General features: G+C 34.2%; 1 protein-coding gene across 1 annotated transcript; it reads left to right on the forward strand.

The window, feature by feature from the left end:
* The first annotated feature begins 699 nt into the window (after positions 1-699).
* LOC133173280 (uncharacterized) lies at positions 700-23,881 on the forward strand. The gene is made up of 17 exons (XM_061308267.1): positions 700-777; positions 2,203-2,294; positions 3,046-3,078; positions 3,573-3,869; positions 8,731-9,036; positions 10,839-11,132; positions 11,818-12,132; positions 12,286-12,342; positions 12,644-13,000; positions 13,140-13,436; positions 13,571-13,864; positions 14,166-14,237; positions 16,665-17,126; positions 19,798-20,084; positions 20,206-20,424; positions 20,899-21,043; positions 21,618-23,881. The coding sequence occupies exons 2-17, from the start codon at positions 2,249-2,251 to the stop codon at positions 22,667-22,669; spliced, it is 4,533 nt and encodes a 1,510-aa protein (XP_061164251.1). The 5' UTR covers positions 700-777; positions 2,203-2,248; the 3' UTR covers positions 22,670-23,881.
* The last annotated feature ends 2,048 nt before the right edge of the window (positions 23,882-25,929 follow it).

Below are 25,929 nucleotides of genomic sequence, written 5' to 3' on the forward strand. Positions count from 1 at the left end.
ATATAAATAAAACATTTACACTAGCTATGGTACAGTAACACATACTTAAAGTTTATATCTTTCTTATATTTTTACTAATATAATATTGAATGATTGCAATAAGGCATGCAGTAATAAATGTCCATGTGATCTACAGTTTTATATACCGGTACCTTCATATCATCAGGCATCGAATCAATATTTCTTCTGAAATTAAACTGTGCAAGCTCTTACGTAGCTGCGTACAGAATAGACATTTAGGGACGGTAGAACGTTAAATCACACTTAGGCCTACTACATCAAGCATGACCACAACAAATGGTTACCAAGACCACAGGAAAACTGAGGAATATTCATCAATATTTACTAGTCATTATTCTATTCTATCTACACGCCAAGTGTGTCAACTAAATTAACCCTAACATCATTTAAGTGATACAAACCTTCTACACATAGGGGAAAACATTGTTTACGTCCGAGATAAAACCGAAAGTAGAAAAAATTCCAAAGGTTCGTCATTCACCTTGATTCATAGGCAACTATTTTTAGCTTGGTGTTGATATTTTTTTTTTCTTTTTTATCATACCTAGCAAATTGAAAAATATATCCCCCCTTTTTTTTGGGGGGGGGGGGATCAACTTTAGTTTCGTTTCTGATGTGACCTTGGCAGACAGGGAAGTGATTGAATACCTCGAGAGTCGGCCATCTTTTTATGATGACTTTACCTGAACTTGTATGTAACATGACGTAAAGTACATGGTATTGATTATGTACCGTAATACACCTGTTTGTAACCAGGTAACTGTACAGTAATTGACTATGATTACATGTAAGCAGCTGTCTGTGTGTTTATCAGTGTTTATAGTCATACTGTGAATATTCCTACTTTCGTTTTATCACACTGTCGATTGCCTCTGAATATGCGATGTAAACTTTATGCATTAGTTTGTCAATGCATGTTTAAAAGAAGACTAGAGCTTAACTTGTTTTTAAATATTGAAGAGAATCCTCTTAAAATGATTTTGCTATATCTTGTCCACTTAAAAAATAAAACCCATCCTTTTGGAAACTCCCTCCAATAAACTGATAAAGTTTCATATTCTCATCATTAGTGAGCTTCCCAATCCTTGTCCACCAATAACCCTATCCACGTTCCTTGTTGCAAGTTTATTGTAACTGTTGGGATTTTTTTTTGGGGGGGGGGGAGGGGTATTTGGGTGCAATCATAGCCCTCTTAAAATCATTGGTTAGGTATTTAACTATAGATTTTGTTTTATCTAGTATTTTTGAAAGAGGGCACATTTGAAATTTTATAAAATATATAATTTAATGATTATTAAAATGAATTTTTACATACTTTGATACATTTCTTAATAGTTCCTGGGCATTATTCAAAAAGCCATTTATTGACCAGCACTAGATGTAAATCCCCAGGACTACTTTTGTGTTTGTGATGTCACAAAGTATTTTCCAGTCCCTCCATTCATAATGACATCAGGTGCATGTACATTTGACATCACAAATATCAAACTGGCAGTTACTTTAATTTCTTTGGGAACATATTCTTGTATTTTGGTGGAAAAATATAATGTTTTTATGGAAGATATTTAGTGTTTTTCTATTCACTGCCATTATTAAACATGGGAATTAAAGTTTTAAACCCTCTGATTTTTATATTTTGCTCTCTGCCCAAGATTAGTACAGTAAAACTTGTCTAATCCGGACACCAATGGTTCCAAAGAAATCGGTCGAATTGGACAAATTCCGGATTAGAAAACATATTCAACAAAGGAATTTACTAAAAAGGACATCAATTTTACATCGTTATAGGCAAGATTTTGAATTACTCAACATCCAGATTAGACAAGATTCACTGTACATCATATAAGCACATGATGGTGTGAGATGAATTTTCCAGTCAGCAACCAGAGTTTTGACACTGTTTTAAAATACAGAGATAAAAGAAAACAAAGACACACATGCCATGTGTGGTTTTGAAGATGAAACAAACAGTTTGCAAGTGCATTTTCCCTCAAAGTTGTAAATGACTGCAGTTCTGGGGAGGGGGGTAGTATCCACACAATTTTGAGTTAGATACCTTCTGTTATTACTATAATATGGGTTAAAAAATTTATTATAGAAACAAGTACCTGTGATATATAATGAAGGACTCTAAATTATGTGACAAAACTAATAGAATAACCGTCAGAATATTTATTACAGAAAAATGGACCATGCACATTGTTCTTGACAGACATAAGGTAACTCGATGGTTACTCCTTCTCCGGCAAGACAAATATCACAAGTCTCTGATGGTAAGTTATCAGTTAAAGAGAGAGCACCTTAAGCTTGGCTTGTCTTGGTTTGGTTATCAATTAAAGAGAGCACCTTAAGCTTGGCTTGTCTTGGTTTGGTTATCAGTTAGAGAGAGCACCTTAAGCTTGGCTTGTCTTGGTTTGGTTATCAATTAGAGAGAGCACCTTAAGCTTTGCTTGTCTTGGTTTGGTTATCAGTTAGAGAGAGCACCTTAAGCTTTGCTTGTCTTGGTTTGGTTATCAGTTAGAGAGAGCACCTTAAGCTTTGCTTGTCTTGGTTTGGTTATCAGTTAAAGAGAGCACCTTAAGCTTGGCTTGTCTTGGTTTGGTTATCAGTTAGAGAGAGCACCTTAAGCTTTGCTTGTCTTGGTTTGGTTATCAATTAAAGAGAGCACCTTAAGCTTGGCTTGTCTTGGTTTGGTTATCAGTTAGAGAGAGCACCTTAAGCTTGGCTTGTCTTGGTTTGGTTATTAATAAAGAGAGCACCTTAAGCTTTGCTTGTCTTGGTTTGGTTATCAGTTAAAGAGAGCACCTTAAGCTTGGCTTGTCTTGGTTTGGTTATCAGTTAGAGAGAGCACCTTAAGCTTTGCTTGTCTTGGTTTGGTTATCAGTTAGAGAGAGCACCTTAAGCTTTGCTTGTCTTGGTTTGGTTATCAGTTAGAGAGAGCACCTTAAGCTTTGCTTGTCTTGGTTTGTAGGGACATAGTTGAATTTTATCTGTTTTATTTATAATCATTGTTATTTGTTGTAGACTCTGGTATTGGTTCCCTTGACATGACACAAGGTAAATTTTTGAAGTTTCTTAAGACTTGTACATGGAGTTCATAAAAATTTCATGGAATGGGGAATTATTTTGACATTATTTATGTTGTGCATTTAAGGATGGACATTCCCATCTATTTAAACCAAACTTGCATTAAGTTGAAGTCCTATTATGTTTGGCCTGTTTATTTTGGAATCTGACTTTTCCTCCACAACTGAGTGGTCATTGACAACAATCATACAGTTTGGAGATTTCCCAAAAATTGATAAATTTACATGTTCAGAATATATTTCCACAAATTTTTCCCTGCATGGTATCACCTAATTGAGTTAAGATTAGTTCATCCTAGGTCAGGATCATCAAGGTATTAAAGGAACAAGAAGTTGTCATTATAATGCTAGTATATAGAGTCATTAATGACATATTTGGTGACAATAGAATTATGTGTACATAATTATGTTTACAATAATTTCTTCATATTATTGATTACAATTACAAAAGAAATTCCATTTTAGAATGTCTGGATGAGTTAGCAGTCAGGAAATCATTTGTATTCCTTAAAGATAACATTATTTATGAAGTTCTCCAAGATGATTTAAGACAAGAATGTTTAGTGAGTGAAAAAGAGGAAGAAGAGTATGTCTGTAACAAACCAAATAGGCAGTCAACATGTGAGAGACTCATTAAGCATATCATTAAGAAAAAAAGGTGTGAAAAATTTATAAATCTCATGAACAGAAAAACTTGCCATGTTCATGTTGCCAAGAAACTTATGGAGGCTCGTAAACACATTGAAGAGGAGGCTAAGAGAGGTAAATATCAAAATAAAGTTTGATTTTACTTTTTACGTAGATCTTGCAGCTGTCTGTCAGTATGGCTCTCTATCTTATTTATAAACTTCACACATTTTGACTTAATTCTCTTGACCATTGGACCAGTTTCAACAAACTAGGACTAACTGGGTAGATGAATTGATTGAACACTTTATTTGCATGTACTTTCACCCATTTCAGTAAACAACAGTGATTTCTTTTCAGCAGTATTTAATTGTCTTTGAACATTTTCCTGATATTGAGAATGAAAATGATAAGCTCAATTTGTAAACCTTATGATATACATATATTTTTTTTTTAAATGTCAAAAAAAAAAAAAATCTTAGTGCCTAGACTCCAGAAAGTCCTAAAAATCTTCTCAGGAACCAATAGGCCAGAAAAGATTGAACTTATATGAAAGCTTCCCAACTTTGTGTTATTAATACATGTAATTCAAATTAGTTCAAATCATGGCCCCCAGGTGTTGGGTTAGGTCACAAAATATTTTAAATTTTCTTCTTGAGAAAAGCAGGATCATGATTAGTCATATTGATATGCAGGCATCCTTGAGTAATGCAAATTTAAGTTCGTTCGAATTTACATGGGAATATTTAGGGGAAAATATTTAGGGGAAAATTCAAAATTTTCTTAGAACTCAAGAGCAGCAAGGTCAAGATTAATGCAAGCATCCTCAAGTAGAGAAGATTCCACTTTGTATATATATGGGAAAAATATCTTTAAAAATCTTCTTCTCAAGACACTGGGCCATAATTTTATAATAGTGTTGTACTTTGCATGCACTATGCCTAGTAGACAGGGTTTGACACATGGTGCAGGAGCTGGAGGCGAGTGCACTATGTGTCAAACCCTGACTTCTATTTAGGCATAGTGCATGCAAAGTACAACACTATTGTTATTATTATGCTGACTGTTGTATAAAAACAACAATATTTTCTCCATTTCCAATGCTTCATGACCTCTTACATTCGTGTTAGTACACCCCTATTATGACGTCACGTTGTGCTACATGTACGTCATAATCTTTTTTCTTTAATTTTGAATGTTCCATATTCAGATAGTTTCAGAGAATTTTAGTTGAGTGAAGAGGAAAAAATTGCAAGAAACTATTTAAGAAAAATTATTTTGTTTATTTTTTTTTTTTTAAGTGTACAATATTTGAAACTAAGTTTATATATATTATAATACAGTACTTATTAAGATAACGGCGTCTGTGGCGTAATTGGTAGCATGTTGGACTGACAATCTTGGGGTCGTGAGTTCAATCCCCGGCATGGGCGCGGTCGAATTTTTTTCAGAAAAAGAAGCCATGCACTATTTCGACATAGTATGCTTACACTATATAAATTCTTAGAACACTATGCGATAAAAGTTGGGTATTGATTATATAGAGACAAACTGACAGGAAGCATAATAATGAACCATATTAATATGCAAGCATTCCAGTGTAGTGCAGATTCATATTTGTTCAGATCAGGACCCCTAGGGGTAGGGTTGGGCTAAAACAGGGATTCATAGTTTTACATGAAAATGTGCAGCAATCTTTTAAAAAAATCATTTTAAGAGTATCAAGACACACCGAACAGCATATATATGCAAATATTCTCCAATTCCACACAGGAATAAACAATCTTTAAAAAGTCTTGTTTTCCAAAACAGTAAGGCCATGTTAGATATATTGATACTGAACCATCCCCATGTTCTGTTTACTTAAGTTTGGTTAAGTCATTACCCCTTGGAGCTAGGGTTGAGGTACAATATGGGGTCGAAATGTTTCTTAGTAGGGATGTCAACGAATATCCGTGTACTCGACTATAATAATAATAATACTACTTTATTTAAAGAGGGTAACTCAATTAGTGCGAGCACTATTCTTCCTTGAGGCCCTCTATAAAATTACAATAATACACAATGAGAAATAATACATTCGACAGTGATATAGCACAATATACTTTAACAATACATGCAATATTAAATTAATGATACAGTCCGCAGATATACATTTTTATGCCCCGCCATGAATATGGCCAGGGCATATAGTGTTTGTCATGTCCGTCTTCCGTCCTTCCGTCTGTCCTTCCGTCACACTTTGCGTTTAGCTCTGTTCAAAGCTCAGTTCCAAAGAAACTATCCAAGATATTTTTATCAAACTTCATATGCTGATAGATATTGATGAGGGCTATGCAACTGCATCAACATTTTTTGACCTTGACCTTTCCTTTGACCTTGACCTCACTTTTCTTAAATTAGTGTTTAGCTCAGTTTTAAAGGTACCATTCAAGATAGTGTTATAAAACTTCATATGCTGATACATACTGATGAGAGCTATTCAACTGCATCAACATTTTTTGACCTTGACCTTTCCTTTGACCTTGACCTCACTTTTCTTAAATTAGTGTCAAACTTCATATGCTGATACATACTGATGAGAGCTATTCAACTGCATCAATATTTTTTGACCTTGACCTTTCCTTTGACCTTGGCCTCACTTTTCTTAAATTAGTGTTTAGCTCAGTTTTAAAGAAACCATTCATAATATTTTCATCAAACTTCATATGCTATTACATACTGATGTAACCTTTTCAACTGCATCAACATTTTTTGACCTTGACCTTTCCTTTGACCTTGACCTCACTTTTCTTAAATTAGTGTCAAACTTCATATGCTGATACATACTGATGAGAGCTATTCAACTGCATCAATATTTTTTGACCTTGACCTTTCCTTTGACCTTGACCTCACTTTTCTCAATTTGTGTTAAAATGTTGCATTACTAATATACCCTTGGCGGGGCATTCATGTCCTATGGACATATTTCTAGTTTTAAATTTAAGTTGATCATTGGTCTATTATAAATTTTCTTGTCTTGATTCTAAAATTTTGAAGTGTTGGGCACATTTTTACATTTAAAGGTAAATTGTTCCACAATACTGCACCCGAATATTGAAAAGAATTTTGAAATATTTTAGTTTTGTGTTTTGGAACACACAAGTCAAAATTAGATTCAGATCTTAAATGGTAGGAATTGGAAGATTGGTAATTGAACATTTCAGACAGGTAGTTCGGACTTGCACCATAAAGCGTTTTATACAACAACACTAACTTATTTACAGCCAATTGTTCATGTACTGACAGCCAATCAAGTTTTTCAAATAAAGGTTTTGATGGCGTGTCATAGGCAGCATCTAGAATACAGCGAGCTGTCCGTTTCTGTAACTTATGAATCCTCTCAAGGCTAGAGGCTGATGCATTTCCCCAAATTGTTAAACAGTATTCAATTGATGGCATTATATAAGCATTATAGAATAACTTTCTTGTACTGATTGGAAGATATTTCTTAATCCTGCGTAATACAGATATCTTTCTAGATACTAATTTACAAACAGCATCGATATGTGTATTAAAATTCAGTGAATTATCAATATGAATTCCAAGTAGTTTTTTATGTGTGACACTCTCAAGAAAGTGGTCTGAAATTTGTAAATTTAGATTTTGGCTCGTCAGATTTGACCGTCTTTGATGTGTCCCTAACAACATGCATTTTGTTTTACCAGTGTTCAAAATCATCTGATTCTGAGAGCACCATGTTTCTATATTGTTTAAGTCAGAGGATAACATATTTTGAATGGAAGAAACATCACTGTCAGAAACGTGTAGAGTAGCATCAGCAGCAAATAAGTCAATGCTTGAATTTTCAATGAACAATGGGAGATCATTAATGTAAAATAAGAAGAGAAGTGGACCTAAAATTGATCCCTGTGGCACTCCTGCTGTGACTAACCGTTCGATCATACCGACTATTGACTAAAATCTTTTTAGTCGGTTATTCGTTAAAAATTTGCTACTTAATAGTAATCTTAAATTCAAGGTAAAAAATGGATCTTAGTTCATTTAACGTATCAGTGTTCAGTAAAACTCAGGGAAAGGCTTAATCGGTTTTCGTTAATTGTTTAAAGGATTTTTTTTGTTCGGCAAACATGCATAAGCATACTTTAAAAGATGTCAGATCTAAATTGTAAAGTTTCAACCTGCAATTCAGTAAGATCTCGTATGATGCAACTATCAATTAATGAAGAATAATTGAATAGCTGTTACAAATTTGTAAATACATGTAAAATGGGGGACAGGTATAAGTGAAATTGAAAGGTGTTTCTTTCATATTAATATCAAACATTTTAAAATTGTATTGATTGTTTGCAAAAAAAAATCATAATTAAAATTTATCGCAGGCTCTCTTTGTTTTTATAAGAATAACGCTTTAATTGTTTAACAATTACGGGTCACTGACGAGACACATTCAAATGGCTTCAGGTAAGGAATCAGTAACGGGTAAATGTACTAGCAGCATGAAAAGAAAGGATAAATGTGAGCTTTTGATATTCTGTATACAGATAAAATGTGCAGTAAATGTTATATTTGAAATCAAATACATTGGATTACTACATAAATGTTAACGATTCAGTAATTGGTTGTATAATGGTGATAGCGTAGATTAATATTGTACAGGCTAGCAGTTTGTTAAAAACAAATAGAAAAAGTGACATGAAAATCAATTTAATTTCAACGAGTACTCGACTATGGTTAGATTAAAGCCTCCGACTATTCAATTAAGCTGTCTGAGTAAAATTGACATCCCTATTTCTTAGGAATAAGAGAAAAAAATTAAAAATGAACTGCAGGATTAAAGTGTGTCATGTGAGCATTATGGCCTATGGGCCTCTCGTTATTAATTAACATCATCTGATTTAATATGTTATACATGTATTTTGTATAGAGGTATTTTAATGCTATTTTACATATTTGAAGTGTAATAATCTAAGAACACTGAATCCTACCATTGCAGTTGTCGCACAGAGAAAGCCCCCTTTTGTAGTCACGGATGAACTTCTTCAGAAACATTTATCATGCCTGCATATAGAACTGGAACCTCGGGAAATTGCGGATGAAATGTTTCAGGCTGGTTACATCTCCGATAAAGACCATGATGCTGTGACTGATCCTGACAGTAAATACAAACGTGTGAAGGAGCTTCTAAAAATTTTAAAGAAAAAAAAATTGTATTCTCATTTTGTGTTTGTCCTGCAGTCTTTGAAGTATGTTCAGGTGCTAGGTACACTAGAAAAGGATAGAAAAATGACAAAGAAACCTAGTAAGTACATATACTTCTCCATAAATATGTCTGTAATCGTGAATAATCATGATGTTTCAAATATGTCTTTCAAAATTTTTGCTGGAATTTTATGACCTATCTTTGATAGCCAGAGTGTTTCGACTAATATAGTTGAACTTTGGAATTTAAACACTGAAATCTCAAATACCATGAATATGTCAAAGTGATTTTGAAGTCCCGATTACTTATTCTTTAATTTTTTAACCTAGATATCTTGAATCCTTGGATATCTTTTTTAAGATAAGTTTTTTCTCAGTCCCATCAAGTTTGAGATAACATTATCTGACTATATATATATTATAAAAGCACGTTTAAAATTTTTTTTAAATCTGAAAATTATTTTAACTATGTATTTCTGGCGATTTGATTGGCATTCATCATTGCCTTTTCCTGTACTATAATTCATCCTCAACATTAAAGAAAATGGGAAATTAAGGAAAGTTAGTATAGAAATGTAAGAAATCAAAACCAACACTCTGCATGGTGTTTATGTGTATTACATCTTTTGAAAAGTAAGCTAGGGGTTGTGCTTTTGTTGTTTAGGATGTGTATCTCATATTACAAGGGGACCACTGTGTAACTTTCATTATCTATTATATGCTCCTATTGCATGATTTGTAATACATTTTGTCAGTTGTGTGAATTTTACAGTGGAGACTCATTAATCTGAATATGTACTTCATCTTCTGGACAATTTTTTTTATACCCCCCACCATCCCCAAAGATATGTACATATGTTTTTCTGTGAATTTGATATATCTATGAATTGGCTAAATGAAAAAGCTACGTTTGGTACAAAGTTTGTATATGACCTTAGGATGTGTCATGGCCTTCACCCAAGGTCATTTTGGAAATTTTAAGGTCACTGGCAGAAAAAGTAAAAAATTCTTGTTTGGGCTAGAACTTTGTAATGGAGAATCATTGGAAGTTCATACTTTGTACAATGTTTGTTTATGACCTTAGAATATGTCATGGCCTTCACCCAAGGTCATTTTGGAAAAATTTAAGGTCACTGGCTAGAACTTTGTAATGGAGAATCATTGGAAGTTCATACTTGGTACAAAGATTGCTTATCACCTGATGGTGTGTCATGAATCAAGGATATTTGATCAAGTTCAATGTCACTTATAGAAAAATGTTTCATTCCTGTCCTGACCATATCTTGCAATGGAGAACCTTAGAGGCTCATATTTATCACAAATACTGCCTATGTTCAGAGGATTTTATTGACCATGACCCAAGCAACTCAAGATTACTGGAGAAAAAGTATTGCATCATTTCTATAACTTGGAAGTTGATACTTCACACAACGATTGCTTATGACTTAAGGGTGTGTCCTAATCTAACCCAGGGTCATTTTGGCAAGGTCAAGGTCACTGGCAAAGAATGTGTTAAATTCATTTCCAGTCTATTACTTTCTAACGGATAAGCATTGGAAGTTCATCCTTCACATAAATATTACTTATGTCTTAAGGATATTTCATGACCTTGACCCATGGTCATTATGACAAGTATATCCATAATATATTGTGAGCTTACTCATAGTACATCTAGTTTGGAAACAGACTTAATATTTATATCTACCAATTATAAAATGTCCATTTCAGTAATCTGTATGCTTCATTAATCTGGATAATTTGCTTGGGAATATAAAAGTCCACTGGGGCTCAACCTTACCACATATTCCAATGCATGCATAACCCTATAAAAAAATAGAAAGTTGATTCATAAATACTAGTTTTAATTATTGTATACTAATGATGTGTGTACTCTGTTTTTAGCTGAGTATGCCACATGCATACAACAAAACTTCTGTCTTCTCAAAGAGGAACTTCCAGACAGTAGAGATGCTAAAATGATGGTGGATCAGATGTATGGCTTTCTAGACCAAACAAACATTTCTGACATTAATTGGTTTACTGGTGCAAGAAAGCAGAAATCTAAACTGCTAAAAATACTTTTGATAAAAGGGAAAGATGCATGCGAGGAACTCTTCAGGGTTATGGAGGTAGATTTGGAGAGAAATGACCTGATTGACAAAATGGAAGAAAAGAGTGCAGAAATGAAAAAAAGAGGTTATTCATGTATTTCTTCTATTATAGACAACATTTCCTATTTATTTATTTTCTTAATTCAAACTTTGAACAAATAAAAAAAATTACTGATTTAATATAATATTTAAATCCCATTCAAATAATAATTAAAACAACATAAAACTATCACTATTACAAATTTTATTTTTTTCTCTCAGAGGTTTTGTTCTCATTCAGTTTTTAGAGCACCTGAACTATGAGCTCAGATTTTTAAGCTTTACTATTTGAATAACAGAAGAGCTTGTGCTACAGAAAAGTGTCAATCATCCATTTATCTAAATGTATATGTATGTATCCAGCTTAAACTTTTTAACCCAACTGAACCAAAGGCCCACTTTGGCTTTCCTGATAAACTTTTTCTCCCAAACTCTTCAACCAATTTCAACTAAATTTGGCACAAAGCATCCTTGGATAAAAGGAATCAAGTTTATTCAAGTGAATTGAACCCGGCCTCTTATCCCCCCCCCCCCCCCCCATGATGATAAAAGTAGCTTCCCCTTTCTGTATAAATATTTCTCCTGCTTTCTCATTTAGTTTTAGTTCTCAGTATTTCATAGTATCAAAGTACATGTACTTATTCCAAAAAAGAATATTTAGTTAATTCTATGAATATGAAGTAATTGTACCACTAGTATGACGTTCATCCTCAGAATTTCTTCAATCATAGGTATGCCTAGATTGGATCCCAAGCTGAGGAGCCTGCGGATCACATGTCTTGAGGATCATGAGGATTTTTTATCAGAGGAACTGGAGCCTCTTGAACTCTGTGACCTTTTGTTTGAGGAAAGTGCAATAGACATTCCTGATCATGATAGAATAACAGAGACAGAAAAATATTCAAAGCAAATCCAACATTTTCTGGAGACAATTAAGAAAAACGAAAATAACTGCTTTCATTATTTCTTACACATTCTTAAAAGTTGTGAATATTGTGAAATTCTTAAGGAGCTTGAGAAGCCTGCCCCAGGAGCTAATGGAGCTGGTAGGTGTCTTCATAATAACTAAAACTTTAGCCATTTATGTCAGATACCTATTGAATAAAGTTAATAAGTGCTTCCTGTGCATTTTTAATGTACTAGTGAATGAGTGAAGATTTTGATCATTCTTGTAATATTTTTAAAAACTTTTTTTGTAGAATCAAATGCAAATTTTGAATGGAGAGCAACACACAGTTTTGCTACAGTAGCATCAGGTAAAGGCTAGTATATATTAAAAAGTATTTAAAATGTAATAGGTCATTTTAGTGACTGGCAAATGTAGCAATTTTATCCTTAAAAAGGGCATTTATTATTAGCATAATTAAGTTTTAGCAGTTTAGGTGATAACTCATTTATTTTCTTTGACAATATCAGTGATTGAATGATTAGCAGCAATTATTGTTTAGTGTGACCAAGACCATCACTAATAATGCCAAAATTAGATTGTTGCAAAAACATCCCTTTATACAATAATTCCCTATAACAGAAATTTACTTATTGCACATACTCTTTCAGAATCTGTTCAGAATAGATCTATAAATATAAGGCTAGCAATGGAAGGTGCCACAGGAAGCCAGGTAGAACAAGCTCTACATCAGCAGATACTCTCTTCAGAGACGAGGATTCTTGAGGAGGCCATTACACATGGTCAGATGAACATTGAAGATGTCTCCTCTGGTTCTGTGGTGATACAGTTAAGGCCGGTCACTGACCAAGCTGTACAGACATTACTCAATGCCAGAGAAAACAACCGACTGGTGGAGCTAATACTGGGAATGATAAAGAGGGTAAATGTACCCAGTGTTCAGAGTACAGAACCGCTGGAGGTCAGGGTACAGGTTTCTTATTCAAACCCCACAGCAGCTAAGCCAGGTAAGTGAATAAGCAAAACAAATTTATAACGCAATGTACAGGTGTAAAATCCAGTTGTGTAATGTCTTTTGTGCATTATAAACTTATCCAGAGAGCTTTAAACATTGGTCAATGATTTCCACTTGTTGCTGTCTTTCAGATATTTCTAAGGCAAAACTTATCAAGGAGAGAATAAACGTTCATAGGAATGAGCTGATATCTGAGCTAGAACCCAAAGCTCTGACTTCTGCATTATCAAAATCAAACTGCTTTGAACAGAGTATGTTAGATGCTATAGAAAAGGCCCCAACATCTCATGAACGGACAGAAAAACTTTTATCATTGATTGAGAATGGGGATTCAAAGACTTTGGAGGCTTTCATTAGTGCATTAAAGAACATAGGGTATTCTGAGATTGTGGAATTAATTGATCCTGCAGAGATCCATAGCAGAGCTGGTGAGTAGCTGTGATTTTTGAAGGGTTACAATTTGTATATACGAAAATATTCTTTCAGAATCATATTAGAAGGACAGAAAAGCTTTGTTTTTTGCATGTTAATTAATGGGTATTTTTGCTTACTATTTTTATAGAAAATATCAGGAAAGTGATTACATCTAACTATAAAAATATCCTGGATGAAATGCAGATTCCATTAGCAAGAGAAACTTTATCTAAATGTATTGGAGATGTTGATACAGTTCAAGAGAAAATCTTACCAAAGAATGGAAAACGCAGGCAGAGAATGAACCATTTCTTACAGTTCATTCTTAAGGAAGATCACAATGTAATTCAATTTGAGAAAATGCTAAGAAATAATGGATTAGAGGACTTGCTGAAGATAAATGAAAATATACATGGAGAGCATATAGCCGCAGAAGACATAGGTAAGTGGAGCAAATTTGGTACAGTTTATAAATGATTTGGAATCAATCACATCAGTGTTGTACATGTACATACATGCAATGGGGTTTTCTTCTGAATTTGACTATGGAATGTTCATTTACCTGATTTATACATAGGGCTCACTGCAGGTGTGACCAGTCAACAGGGGATGCTTACTCCTCCAAGGCACCTGATCCCACCTCTGGAATTTTTAGGGATCATAAGTTTTATGCCCTCTTTAATACTTGTATTGTTTATGGATTTTTTATCGCTGTTTGTTATCCTTACCTTTTTTCATTATAGAGATGACAATTGCTGAAGACCCGTCATCAGAGGGGGTTCTGTTTGAATCCCTCCTCACCCTGTCTCTCACCGGTAAGTCCTAGAAGTACCCAGAAGTTGAGGCAGAAGCCATTGACTTTTATGTAGAAGACATGTTTATAGTTTGGACTCCAATTATTTTATGCATGTATTAAGAAGCATTTCAAAGCACTATGATGTCTAGATAATATTGATAAAAGTAATTAAAGTTATTTTCATTCAGCAACCTGTTGTCTTCTTAAGAAACAGAGATGATTTATAAAAAAAAAATCATCCTCGATTATAGATTACCTATCATGGTTCAAAACAACAAAGTACACATTGCTTTATCAATTTCATACAGTCTAGATTGATTTAATATCAATTTTCATTATATCAACAAGAAAACACTATAGATGGTAGGGTTGATTGTAAAATATTTATGGTTGGATAAAGTGATATGAATGTTGAGATCAGACCTGTATAATAAACATGAAAGGAGAAAAACCCACCGTCATACAAATCAGTTATTAATATGAAAGTAAATGTTATGTTAAGGCTTGTCAGAAATTTACTCTTTATTCTTAGTTGAATAGAACTACATGTATTTTATTTTCAGGGTAAATTAAATTCCCCCCTTCTACCAACATACCAATTAATCACTGACCCAAATATTCTATTGCTATTTCTGTAGACAAAATAATTTTCTCCATTTTTTTTTTTTTAATTTTTTTTTTCACAAGTAAGAAATTGATCCTGATAATTAAATATTTACTTTGATAGAGGAAATAAAATTATTTCCCAACCTACCTAAACGTAGGTCAAAATGATGTTGCAGAAAGGAACAAACAGGTTTAGCTCACCTCAACGAAGTTGGCTTCCCAGGTTAAGGTTTTTGGACCAGTTTTCTTTTCAAGTACTCCTATGGCCTATATTAGTCAGAGATGCATGGAGGATGCTTCTAGTGTGTTTCATTGTATCAGTCAAGGTTTCAGATGCTGCAATTTCAGCTAAAGAATGACCAGGTTAATGTTTTTGGAGCAGGTTAAAGTTTTTGGAGCAGATCTCATTTCCAAGTAACTATAAGTCCTATGTTGACCAAACTTGCATGGATGATACTTCTAAGGATGCACACTACTGGACTTGCTTCGGATGCTGAATCTGACCTATATTTTTCAGATGAGTAACCAGGTTATAGTTTTTGGAGCAGGTGTCATTTCCAAGTAACTATAAGCCTTATATTGACCAAACTTGCATGGATGATACATCTAAGGATGCATACTACTGGACTTGCTTCGTATGCTGGATCTGACCCACATTTTCCGGATGAGTGACCAGGTTAAAGTTTTTCGAGCAGATGTCATTTCCAAGTAACTACAAGCCCTGTATTGACTAAACTTGCATGGATGATACATCTAAGGATGCACACTACTGGATTTGCTTTGGATGCTGGATCTGACCTACATTTTCCAGATGAGTAACCAGATTAAAGTTTTTAGAGCAGATCTCATTTCCTAGTAACTATAAGGCCTATCTGAACTAAACTTGCATGGATGATGCATCAAGGGACGAACAATCTCAAACTTGCTTCGGATGCTGGATTTGACTTACATTTTCTGGATGAGTGACCAGTTTTAAGTTTTCAGATAAGTCTATTCCCAACTAACTGCAAGCCCTATCAGACAAAAATTGCATAAATGTTGCATCTAGGGATGCACACTCTTAGATTATTAGTCCCCTACCGGTGAAACCGGAGGGGACTATAGGTTTCCTCTGAGTCTGTCCGTCCGTCTGTCTGTCTGTCTGTCTGTCCGTCTGTCTAACTGTCCCTCTGTCTGTCTGTCAGTCTGTCCCACTTGGTTTTCCGCACTTTTCTTCTAAACGCTTGCAGATATTGAGCTGATTTTTGGTATGTAAGTGTATCTTGATGAGTTACAGATCAAGTTTGCATTTCGTTCCGCTTCATTGATTTCTGACAGAATTACATCCTTTTCAATTTCTAAGGGTTTTCCGCAATTTTCTTCTAAACGCTTTCAGATATTGAGCTGATTTTTGGTATGTGACTTTACCTTGATTAGTTATAGATCAAGTTTGCATTTTCTCCCGATTCATTGATTTTTGACGGAATTATGGCATTTTCAATTTTTAACGGGAACCAGATTACACTTGCCGGTAGGGAACTAGTATTGATAATGCAATACTCTCAGAATGCTTGTTAGTTTAGTGTGGGACTATGCCTTATTTAAAGACAACATCTGTTGAGGTGAGCTCTGTAATCTCTGATTATCTATGTTTAATTAATGCTTTGATTATCAGTAAACAGATATAATTCTCTCATTGTCATAAGAGTTTAAAATAACTTCTTTTGTCGGAAGAATTTATTGTTAAGAGATAAAAAATTTTATTTATTATCCCAATAAATGTTTGTACCAGCTGAATTCATGTACAGCTGAACAAACATAACCTATTCCATATTTCCAGCCTGATTTCTTTTGGTGACAGTAACAAGTGACAGAGAAACCAAAGAAAAAAGACCAGACCCAATGCTAGAAATGGAAGATCAATTAAAGAAAAGGTTGCAGGAAGAAACAGTAGGAAGAATAGCTGCAAGACTAAGGATGATTGGAGATGGTCTTGAAAGACCGGAGGAGACATTCAGCACACCTGAGACATTCAGCTCACCTGAGAAACCTTTTGAGGGAAATAAGAGCATCAGTTCTTCTTCATCTTCATCCTCTCTTCACTCGATCATATCACCTGATGTGGTGGAAGAAAAAAGCAAAGAAAGTAAATTTACAAAATACTTACCCAGATTCATGAGGAAAGAAAAAGAAGACTCTCCATTAAAGCCATCATCCTCATTTCTCTTTGAATCCCCATCAGGGTCATCAAGTAAAAAACAATTATTTCCTGTAGAAAAGACTCAAGAGTTTCCACATCCATTCAAATCAGCCACTCACACAGGTAACCATGACACAAAACCAAATACATGTACGTCTTTCTTTGTCCTAGCTTACTAGATAATCTTTTTTTTAAATAAAAAACAAGGTGTGTTTGTGAAACGTAGATGCCCCCATATAGCAGCTCATGGTCAAATTTTTTTTTTAGGTCACCTGAGTAAACTCAGTGAAAATTTTGAATTTCATGGCCCTGAGTCAGGAGTTCTAGTGTTAGGGCGGGGCTCTGATTAAATTGTAAAATGGCATTAATTCTTTGAAAATCTTCTTTTCTCCCCCTGTATATAAAGAAGATAAAAGAAGGTGCATGGTTAGGATGTTCAAGGGTGCCTCTTCCAAAATTGTGAATTTCATGGCATCTGGGTTAGGGGTTCTGGTGTTAGGGCAGGGCTCTATTGATCATATAGTGAAAATGCATGAATTCTTTTAAAATCTTCCCCTTTCTCCCTGTAAATAAAGAAGATAAATTAGGTGCATGGTTATGATGATCAAGAGTACCTCTTTCAAAATTTAGAAACTTCTGGTCCCAGGGTGAGGGGGTCTGTGGAAGGGGGGTCTATTGATCATATAGGGAAATTAGGTGCATGGTTAAAATGATCAAAGGTGTCTCCTCCAAAATTGTGACAATCCTGGCCCCAGGGTAAGGGGTTCTGTCGGAAGGGGGGGGGCTCTATTGATTAAATAGTGAAAGTGCATTATTTCTTTGAAAATCTTCTTTTCTGCTCCTGGGCATTAAACCAATGTACTAAGTACATAGTTATGATGAAGAAAGGTTCCTTTTCCAAAATTGTGAATTTCATGGCCCCTGGGTCAGGGGTTCTGGTGTTAGGGTGGGTCTCTATTGATCATATAGTGAAAATGCATAAATTCTTTTAAAATCTTCCCCTTTCTCCCTGTATATAAAGAAGATGAATTAGGTGCATGGTTATGATGATCAAGAGTACCTCTTTCAAAATTTAGAAACTTCTGGTCCCTGGGTGAGGGGCTCTGTGGAAGGGGGGTCTATTGATCATATAGGGAAAATGCATTATTTCCTTGAAATTCTTCTTTTCTGCTCCTAGGTATTTAGCAGGTAAACAAAGTATATAGTTATGATGATCAAGGGCACCTCTTCCAAGATTGTTAATATCTTGACCCCTGGATCAGCGGTTCTATGTTAGGATGGGGCTCTATTGATCATAAAGTGAAAATGCACAAATTGTTTAAAAATCTTCTTCTCTCCCCCTGTATATAAATCAGATAAACTAGGTGCATGGTTATGATGATCAAGGGTGCCTCTTCCATAAATGTGAAATTTGTGGCCCCAGGGTGAGGGGTTCTGTGGGAGGGGGGCTCTCTTGATTATATAGTGAAAGTGCATTATTTCTTTAAAAATCTTCTCTGATTTAGTTGTGATGAGGAAGGGCACCTCTTCCAAAATTATGTACTTTCATAGTTTTTAATGGTCAGGAAAAGTTTGAAATAATAGATAAATGAAAATGGTACAAAATACCATATCTTTGTACAATAAATAGTCTTTAAAGAGCAAGAGAGGCCAATGTGAGGGGGAATGAAATGTGTTAACTGATAGTGTTTTGTCTAGTCCACATGAGGATAGTGACAAATGTGGGGAAGTACAGGCAAATAAATAGATCAACCTTTAAGATTTGTTATCGAGTATTAAATCAATATTTTGCTGATCCCTGATTATCCTTTTTCTCTTGCTTTTCGGCAACATAGCTTTATTCATCAGCTTATTCTGTTTTAATCTATGGATTGTTACATTATACTCAGGTGACCGTTAAGGCCCTTGGGCCTCTTGTGTCAAAAAAAGGTGAATCTCCAGGGCCAAGGTCATGAGGTAAAAAATGATTAATGGTACACAAAGCTAGAAAGGAATTTTAAATTTTAAAATGGAATATATATTTCAAATATGAAAGCCCTAGCACCAACTGTTCAAAAAATTTTGGCCAAGGTTAAAGTTTTTCAAAAGAAATTGAAACTCCAAGGTCACAAGGTCAAACATGTTGGTATCTATAGTAAGGTTTTGTCAAATGGAATGCATATGTAAAATATGAAAGCCTTGGAAGCAACATTTCAAAAGTTATGGGCAAACTTAAAGTTTTTTCTAAAGTAGGTCAAACTCAAAGGTCAACATCACAAGGTCAAAAATGTTGGTACCCAAAGAAAGGTCTTGTCACTAAGTATATACATGTGAACTATGAAAGCTCAGAAAGAAACCATTTCTAAAGTATGACATGGTTAAAGTTGATAAAAGTTTTTCTAAAGTAGGTCAAACTTGAAGGTCAAGGACACAGGTAAAAATGTTAGTACCCAAAGAAAGATCTCAAGTCACAAGGAAAGCCCAGGCTAGCATCAACCATTCCTAAATTATGAGCAAGGTTATAGTTTTTGAGATAATGTGGACAAACCAAATACTGTATGCCCCATAATCTCTTTGCAGTCATACATGTAATAGTTTGTTGTTGTAAATTTGGTTTTGAAGCCTTATGGCTCATGTAAGCATACAGAATGAAAGCTTGTAAATTTACAACTAAAATGTGAAATCTCAAAAAAAAAAATGATAAGGACTTTATCCATGACTTCTACAAAAGGTAATAACAATTTGAAATCTATTAGGGTTAAGAAACAAACAATTTTGGTTTAGATTTGATGATTATTTACCTGTAAATCTTTAGAGCTCTCCCAGTCCTATTTGCTTGTTGCTGCTATTGACTTTGGAACTACTTATTCCGGCTATGCATTCTCATGGAAAGAAAAGCCACAGAAGATTTACACTCAGACCTACAAAAACCCAGAGAAACTTTCTGAGAAAGAGCCAACTGTTCTGTTGTTGGACAAGTCTGAACGAATTGTCGCATTTGGACAAGATGCAGTGGAGAAGTACAAAGAACTTTGTGAGGAAGAACTTCATCATGATTATTTCTACTTCAGCCACTTTAAAATGAATCTTCACAGAGATGAGGTAATAATATTTTTGAAAAACATACATTCTTAACGTTGACATTAATGTTTGACACAATTTTTATTTAATTTATGCTGCATTGCATAGGTTAAAGAATTAGTTTTTTTTACCCTTCATATAGAGCCTGAATAGGAGAACAGTAATTCAAGATGATAAAGGAAAAGAGTGTTTGGCAGTGAAGATCTTTTCTATGTCCATTCAGCACTTCAAGGACAGATTATTGCATGACCTTGACCTTTCAAGGGCATCTTGTTCTGCTGATGACATTCGATGGGTTCTAACAGTTCCAGCCATTTGGGGGGAGCAGGCAAAACAGATGATGCAAGAAAGTGCTTACCAGGTTAATATTCATGCAAGGAAGTTACAAAACTTCAGTTCTGAACCACATGTTAAAGCACACTTTGGGTATTATTTTCAAAGTGGTTGGAAATTCCCTCTATTTCAGATATGTTGATATTAGCTTAGTCATTTGATCATAAATCTATCAGTATGTCAATCTCAGACAAAACATTTTGATATTTACTTCATAGCTCTATTTATTTATGTTTTTCTTAAGCTTTGTTTGTTTTTTGTAAAAGGTAGTATTTAAGTTACTATTCCATGCACAAATTTTCCTTTAATCATCCAAGACAAGTGTTACTTTCCTAAAAAAATCAGATATTTGAGATACATGTAATTGCTTTCCACCATCAGTGAAAACAAAATTCACTTTTCCTAAAAGGCTGCATGCCACACAAAGCATTGATGCATCTAGAGTTTATTGTTCACAGACACTGCAAAGTCTGAAATTTGACTCGGACATTTTTATTTTCAGGCTGGAATTCAGCCCTGTAATGTGATGCTGGCATTGGAGCCGGAGGTAGCTTCTGTGTATGTTAAAGAAATCCAGATAGAGAGACAAGCAGATGAGTTATCCAAGTACAGACCTGGCAAAAAATTCCTTGTCATGGATCTTGGAGGTAAAGTTTTCTACTAGTCAAAGACCAGAATAAGTGAAGCACAGTGAAAGCATCAGTGCAGCTGTATATGTACATGTATGTCTGTCATGCATCTGCATTCTTCAGAATTATTTAAAAAAATTTCAGATTTTTTTTTTGAGATGAATAAATCATAGTTAAAATGTAGAACCTACTCAAAGATTTTTAACAGCAAAAGGTCAATAGTAAATTTGTAGTATACTCTTTTCTAATTAGCTAATTACAAATTAAGTTTTAGGTTTATTTAAAGTTGTCCTCAGTTTGCATACGTTTTATACAGCACTCAAGACAGAAATCAATTTGATCAGTTTAAAACATATTTATTTGTGAGAATTTTATGTTTAAATTTTATTTCCCAAGTTAACTGTTGTGTAGAAAAAGTTCTGGTCAGTAATAAAGGATAACATACTGAATGGAGGATTTAGACAAGAATCATTTCACAAATACTGTATATGTACATTTTGAATAAGATGTTATTACCTTTTGAAAATGCCATGTTAAATTGAAGATTGATAGTGCTTTTAAAGAACTAATTTTGAGAGATTTCTATTGACAGGTGGGACAGCTGATTTAACAGCAATGGAGGTCGCGAGGGATGGTTCCTTAAAGCAGCTTTTCCGTGCTTGTGGTGGGGACTGGGGAGGAAACAAGATCAATGACAACTTTGTTAAACTCCTAGGGGAATTATTTGGGCATTCTGTCATCGAAAAATGCAAATATGAACACAAATCTGACTTTCTAGAAATTCAGCATGATATTGAAGTGAAGAAAAGGAAATTCAGCAGAAGTGACAGCTACAAACCCTTAAGGTTTGAAATTCCGTACTCCTTTGTAGATACAATTGAAAAGCATCATCAAATAGATTTGACAAAATTAGTGGTCAAGTCCAGCTTTAATGGTAAGATTTCCATGCAACATGGAAACAAGCTAGAGTTGACTGCAGAGTGTGTTGAAACCATGTTATTTAATCCTGTGGTAAATAAGATCAAACAGGAAACAGAAGACATCATACAGAAACTGAAAGGACAAATTGAGGACATTATGATGGTTGGGGGGTTCTCAGAATCTAAATTTGTCTATGACACAATCAGAGAAACTTTCCCAAGGATCAAAATTTTGCGGGCCAGTGAGGCTGGGTTGGCCGTACTTAAGGGGGCGGTGCTTTTTGGTCACACTCCCCGAGTCATATCATCTAGGAGGTGTGCTTTCACCTATGGGGTGGGACTTTACAGGTTTTTCTTACAAGGTCACGATCCTGAGCATCTGAAATGTGACTTTGGAGGTCATGGCAACATATGTGTGTTTGTGAAGTTAGTTACCATTGGGGAAGAGGTTGGAATTGGGCAGACATATGAAATAAATGAGGACATTTATCCAGTGAAAAGAGGTGCCACTCATATGTCCTTCAAAATTTATAGATCTACTGAAGAGGATCCAAAATATGTTGATAAGTCCTGCTTACCTATTGGGAAATTAACTGTGAAGGATGTGACTAAGAGTGTGAAGATTTCTCTGTCATTTGGATTAACACAGATCACGGTCACTGCGGTAAACACAGTTACAGGGGAAAATGTTATAGCTGAGCTGGACCTACTCGGGGAGCTGTAGACAATTAATTAAAGAAACCAATTATTCAACTTATGATGAAAGAAAAGTTAGAAACAATTTTTAGCAATTTTATTGAAGAATATTAAATTTTGTAGAAAAATTGGCTATTCTAAGTCATTGGAATAATTTATGCACATGTAGTCACAAAAACCATGGCATTCTGAAAATTCACATTTTATAAAAATAGCATCCAAATTTATGATTTTATGTTTACAGATTGTATTCCATTTTCCACTATTGGATGCACTGGTATGTGCAGCTTTTAAAATCCTATTTTTGATTTAGAATGTTTTCAAACAGTACCGGTAATTGTATTTTTACAATATATTATTTTTTTTGAAAACCATACTTCATGCAGCATACATGTATATATATTATACATTAAATGTGACTGGGCAGCAGTATATTTCAGCTCACACCTTCCAAAAATTTGTTGTACTTTCATTTATTTTTTACTTATCTGATTTAGAGAGTATTTCATATCAGATACGTTAAATTAAGAGATCATTTCTTTCTTAAATGTAGGTTTGTACATTGTCTGTATATATGTCTGTTTGGGAATTTGTATATTAATATACCTTCTTAACATATCCTCAATTCCTAAGTAACTAGATGAAGAAATGAAAACCTTTCAGAATAGCAATTACTGTCTTGCTACAGCTGTGTGATACAAATTTCATGTTTTTCAGTCCCTTTTCTAAATACTGTAGATCAGCTAATTCTCAAGACAACTTATTTGGGCAAGATAGAAATTTGGTATTTATAAGCTACATGTAGAAAAATTTTCCATGTATTTTGGTTGTAATTATCTAAAATACCGTGGATATGTCAAAATGAGATGGAAGTCCCAACCACACATTCTGATATCTCAAAGTTTTTTTTCAGTTTCATTGAATTCAAGAAAACCAGGTTTGACTGTAGTAAACAAAAACAGCAATGCAAGTGTGTCTGTGCCTCTTTAATATGTAATATGGTTGGTTTGCTCATGAAGTCAGTTTTCACTGTTTTAACAAAGGCTTCAGGTTAAGGAAAATTTTATTCTGTTCAACAATTACCAGGGTATTTAATTCTTTTGAGGAAGTATTGGTCCCATTAAAATTCAGTACTGCATACTTACAGCTTGGGGAGCCTGCAGTGCTCAAAATGTTTTTATGAAAACTAGAAATTACTAATTTCTTGTCATAAGAAAATCTATATGTGCATAAATGCTAATACATGTATATATATATATATATATATATATATATATATATATATATATATATATATATATATATATATATATATATATATGTTTGATATAAAGTAAGATATAAGTTTGTTATTTAATAGAATGAATTATGAAAAAAGCACTTTATGTCCATGTAATATTTGCATCCTAAGTTGTGGAACTCATGACCATTGCTAATTGTTTTGTAAAACAATGAAAATAAATATATTCAATTAAATTCAGAAGAAGCTATACAGTTAAGAATGTGGTACTGTAAACCAACTTTTGTATGCAACATTATTTTTACCTGAATTGACAATCAAAAGCCAGTCTTCATGCAACAAATAATATTAACCATGAAATATGGAGATAACGAACAGTATTCAAGCTAGAAGTCCATTAAAACAATACAAATCGGGAGCAGAGCAAACACGGACCTCCAAAAACAGAGGTGGGATCAGGTGCCATGGAGGAGTGAGCATCCCCTGTTGACCAGTCATACCCGCCGTGTGCTGCTTGTCATGATCGGTAAATAATGGAAAAATCCATCGACAATTCAGTGTGTAAATAATGGCCCAATAATTAGTAGGAAAAACGTCAGTCAGCATATGACTTAATGATAGACTGTATTTGCTGACAAGGTCATTGTATCGACCATAGAACTTACGAAATGATGACTTTAAGCGAGACTGTTGATATTCTTGTTTCATCAACTTGTTTGTCAATAACTTGCCTCATTTTAGAAATTATTCATACGTAGAGCATGCTCTTGCGTATCTAAGGTGTCAGTCCTGTTCCATAAACCTTTTAAAGTCTTCAACTGTTTTGCAACCATAATTTTCAATGAACTTTTGCTCCTTGCAATATTTATCAAACAGTCTATAAAAGTTGGTTTTAAATAGTACGTGTATCTCATGTTCAGGGTCAACCCAGTGTCTTAATGTTTTATTTTTGCCATGTGACTACTGATATTAAAATATAAGATTTGTTAAAATTAAATTTTAAAGTTTTATACATGTATCTGTATGATGTTGAGTTGTTACATTTTTTATGTCAACAGGACTATTCAGTAGACTAATATAGATTTCCTTTCTTTCTATCTTTTTGGCTCATGCATATCCAGCACACTAATGATTGATCATTGTTGGAGTTGTCTATCTTGAACCCCCTTCCTCCCCCCCCCCCCCCAACACACACACACTCACCACCACCACTCCTGGAAGATTGTTGAGATCGCAATAATTGAACAGGTTGGTGGGTGGGTGTTCAAATCTATGATGCAATTAAGGAATGTTTTTAAGTTTTGTGTGAGTTATTGGTGTGTAAATCACACAGACTTGTCACGTGGGCATATTTCATGAAAATGGCATTCAAATCAATTTTACAGTTGGCTTAGTAGAAAAACACAGCAAATGTAAATATAAAGGATTGGTGCATGTGCATGCCCAGTTTATGACCTGTGGCTACTTAAAAAATTTAGTTAAGGTCTGACTACATGTCCTTCAAATATCTTTTTCTTCATCTTTAGGTTAAATGCCAAAAATATTTATTATTATTTTTATTTTTTGATTTCCAAACAGTTTTTTAAATGTTTGGAAAAAAAATATGCAAACAAAAAATTGTGAAATCGAATCAGCTATTCAAGTGATTATATAGGACACGGGATTATATTTAGGAAATCCCATCCTCTAGAATCTTCAACAAATGCCCTGGGTAATTTACCTCAATTTTTTGTGAAGAAACTCCTTAAAGTAACAATAATCAAACAAAAATTCTTGGGAAAAAATTATATAGATGGTGTTTTATTGAGGAACATGTCCTCTGACCTCAAGAGCAGTAGAGTTGCTATGCTAATAGACTTTTTTTTCTCTGGAAAAAGCACTGAACTTGCGCACAACAATAAATGTAAATGCAGATATCTTGAAAGAAAAGACAATTCAGTATGGGAGCATCTGTCATGGCTTTCTTTTGATTTTACATTAAACAATGGACAGTGATCGGATTTTTTATTAAATGTCAATGATTAAGCACCATTTCTTGATATGGCATT

Source organism: Saccostrea echinata, unplaced genomic scaffold (assembly GCF_033153115.1).
Source record: "Saccostrea echinata isolate AGI-Se365-2 ecotype Australia unplaced genomic scaffold, CSIRO_AGI_Sech_v1 ptg000056l, whole genome shotgun sequence".
NCBI classification, from domain to species: Eukaryota; Metazoa; Mollusca; class Bivalvia; order Ostreida; family Ostreidae; genus Saccostrea; species Saccostrea echinata.

Bases quoted from the DNA above. Each gene is read 5' to 3' on its own strand.
- LOC133173280 (XM_061308267.1), top strand. From the start codon at position 2,249: ATGGTTACTCCTTCTCCGGCAAGACAAATATCACAAGTCTCTGATG. The intron at 13,001-13,139 runs GTAAGTGAATAA...GCTGTCTTTCAG, and splicing joins CCCCACAGCAGCTAAGCCAG to ATATTTCTAAGGCAAAACTT. The intron at 20,085-20,205 runs GTAATAATATTT...CCCTTCATATAG, and splicing joins TGAATCTTCACAGAGATGAG to AGCCTGAATAGGAGAACAGT.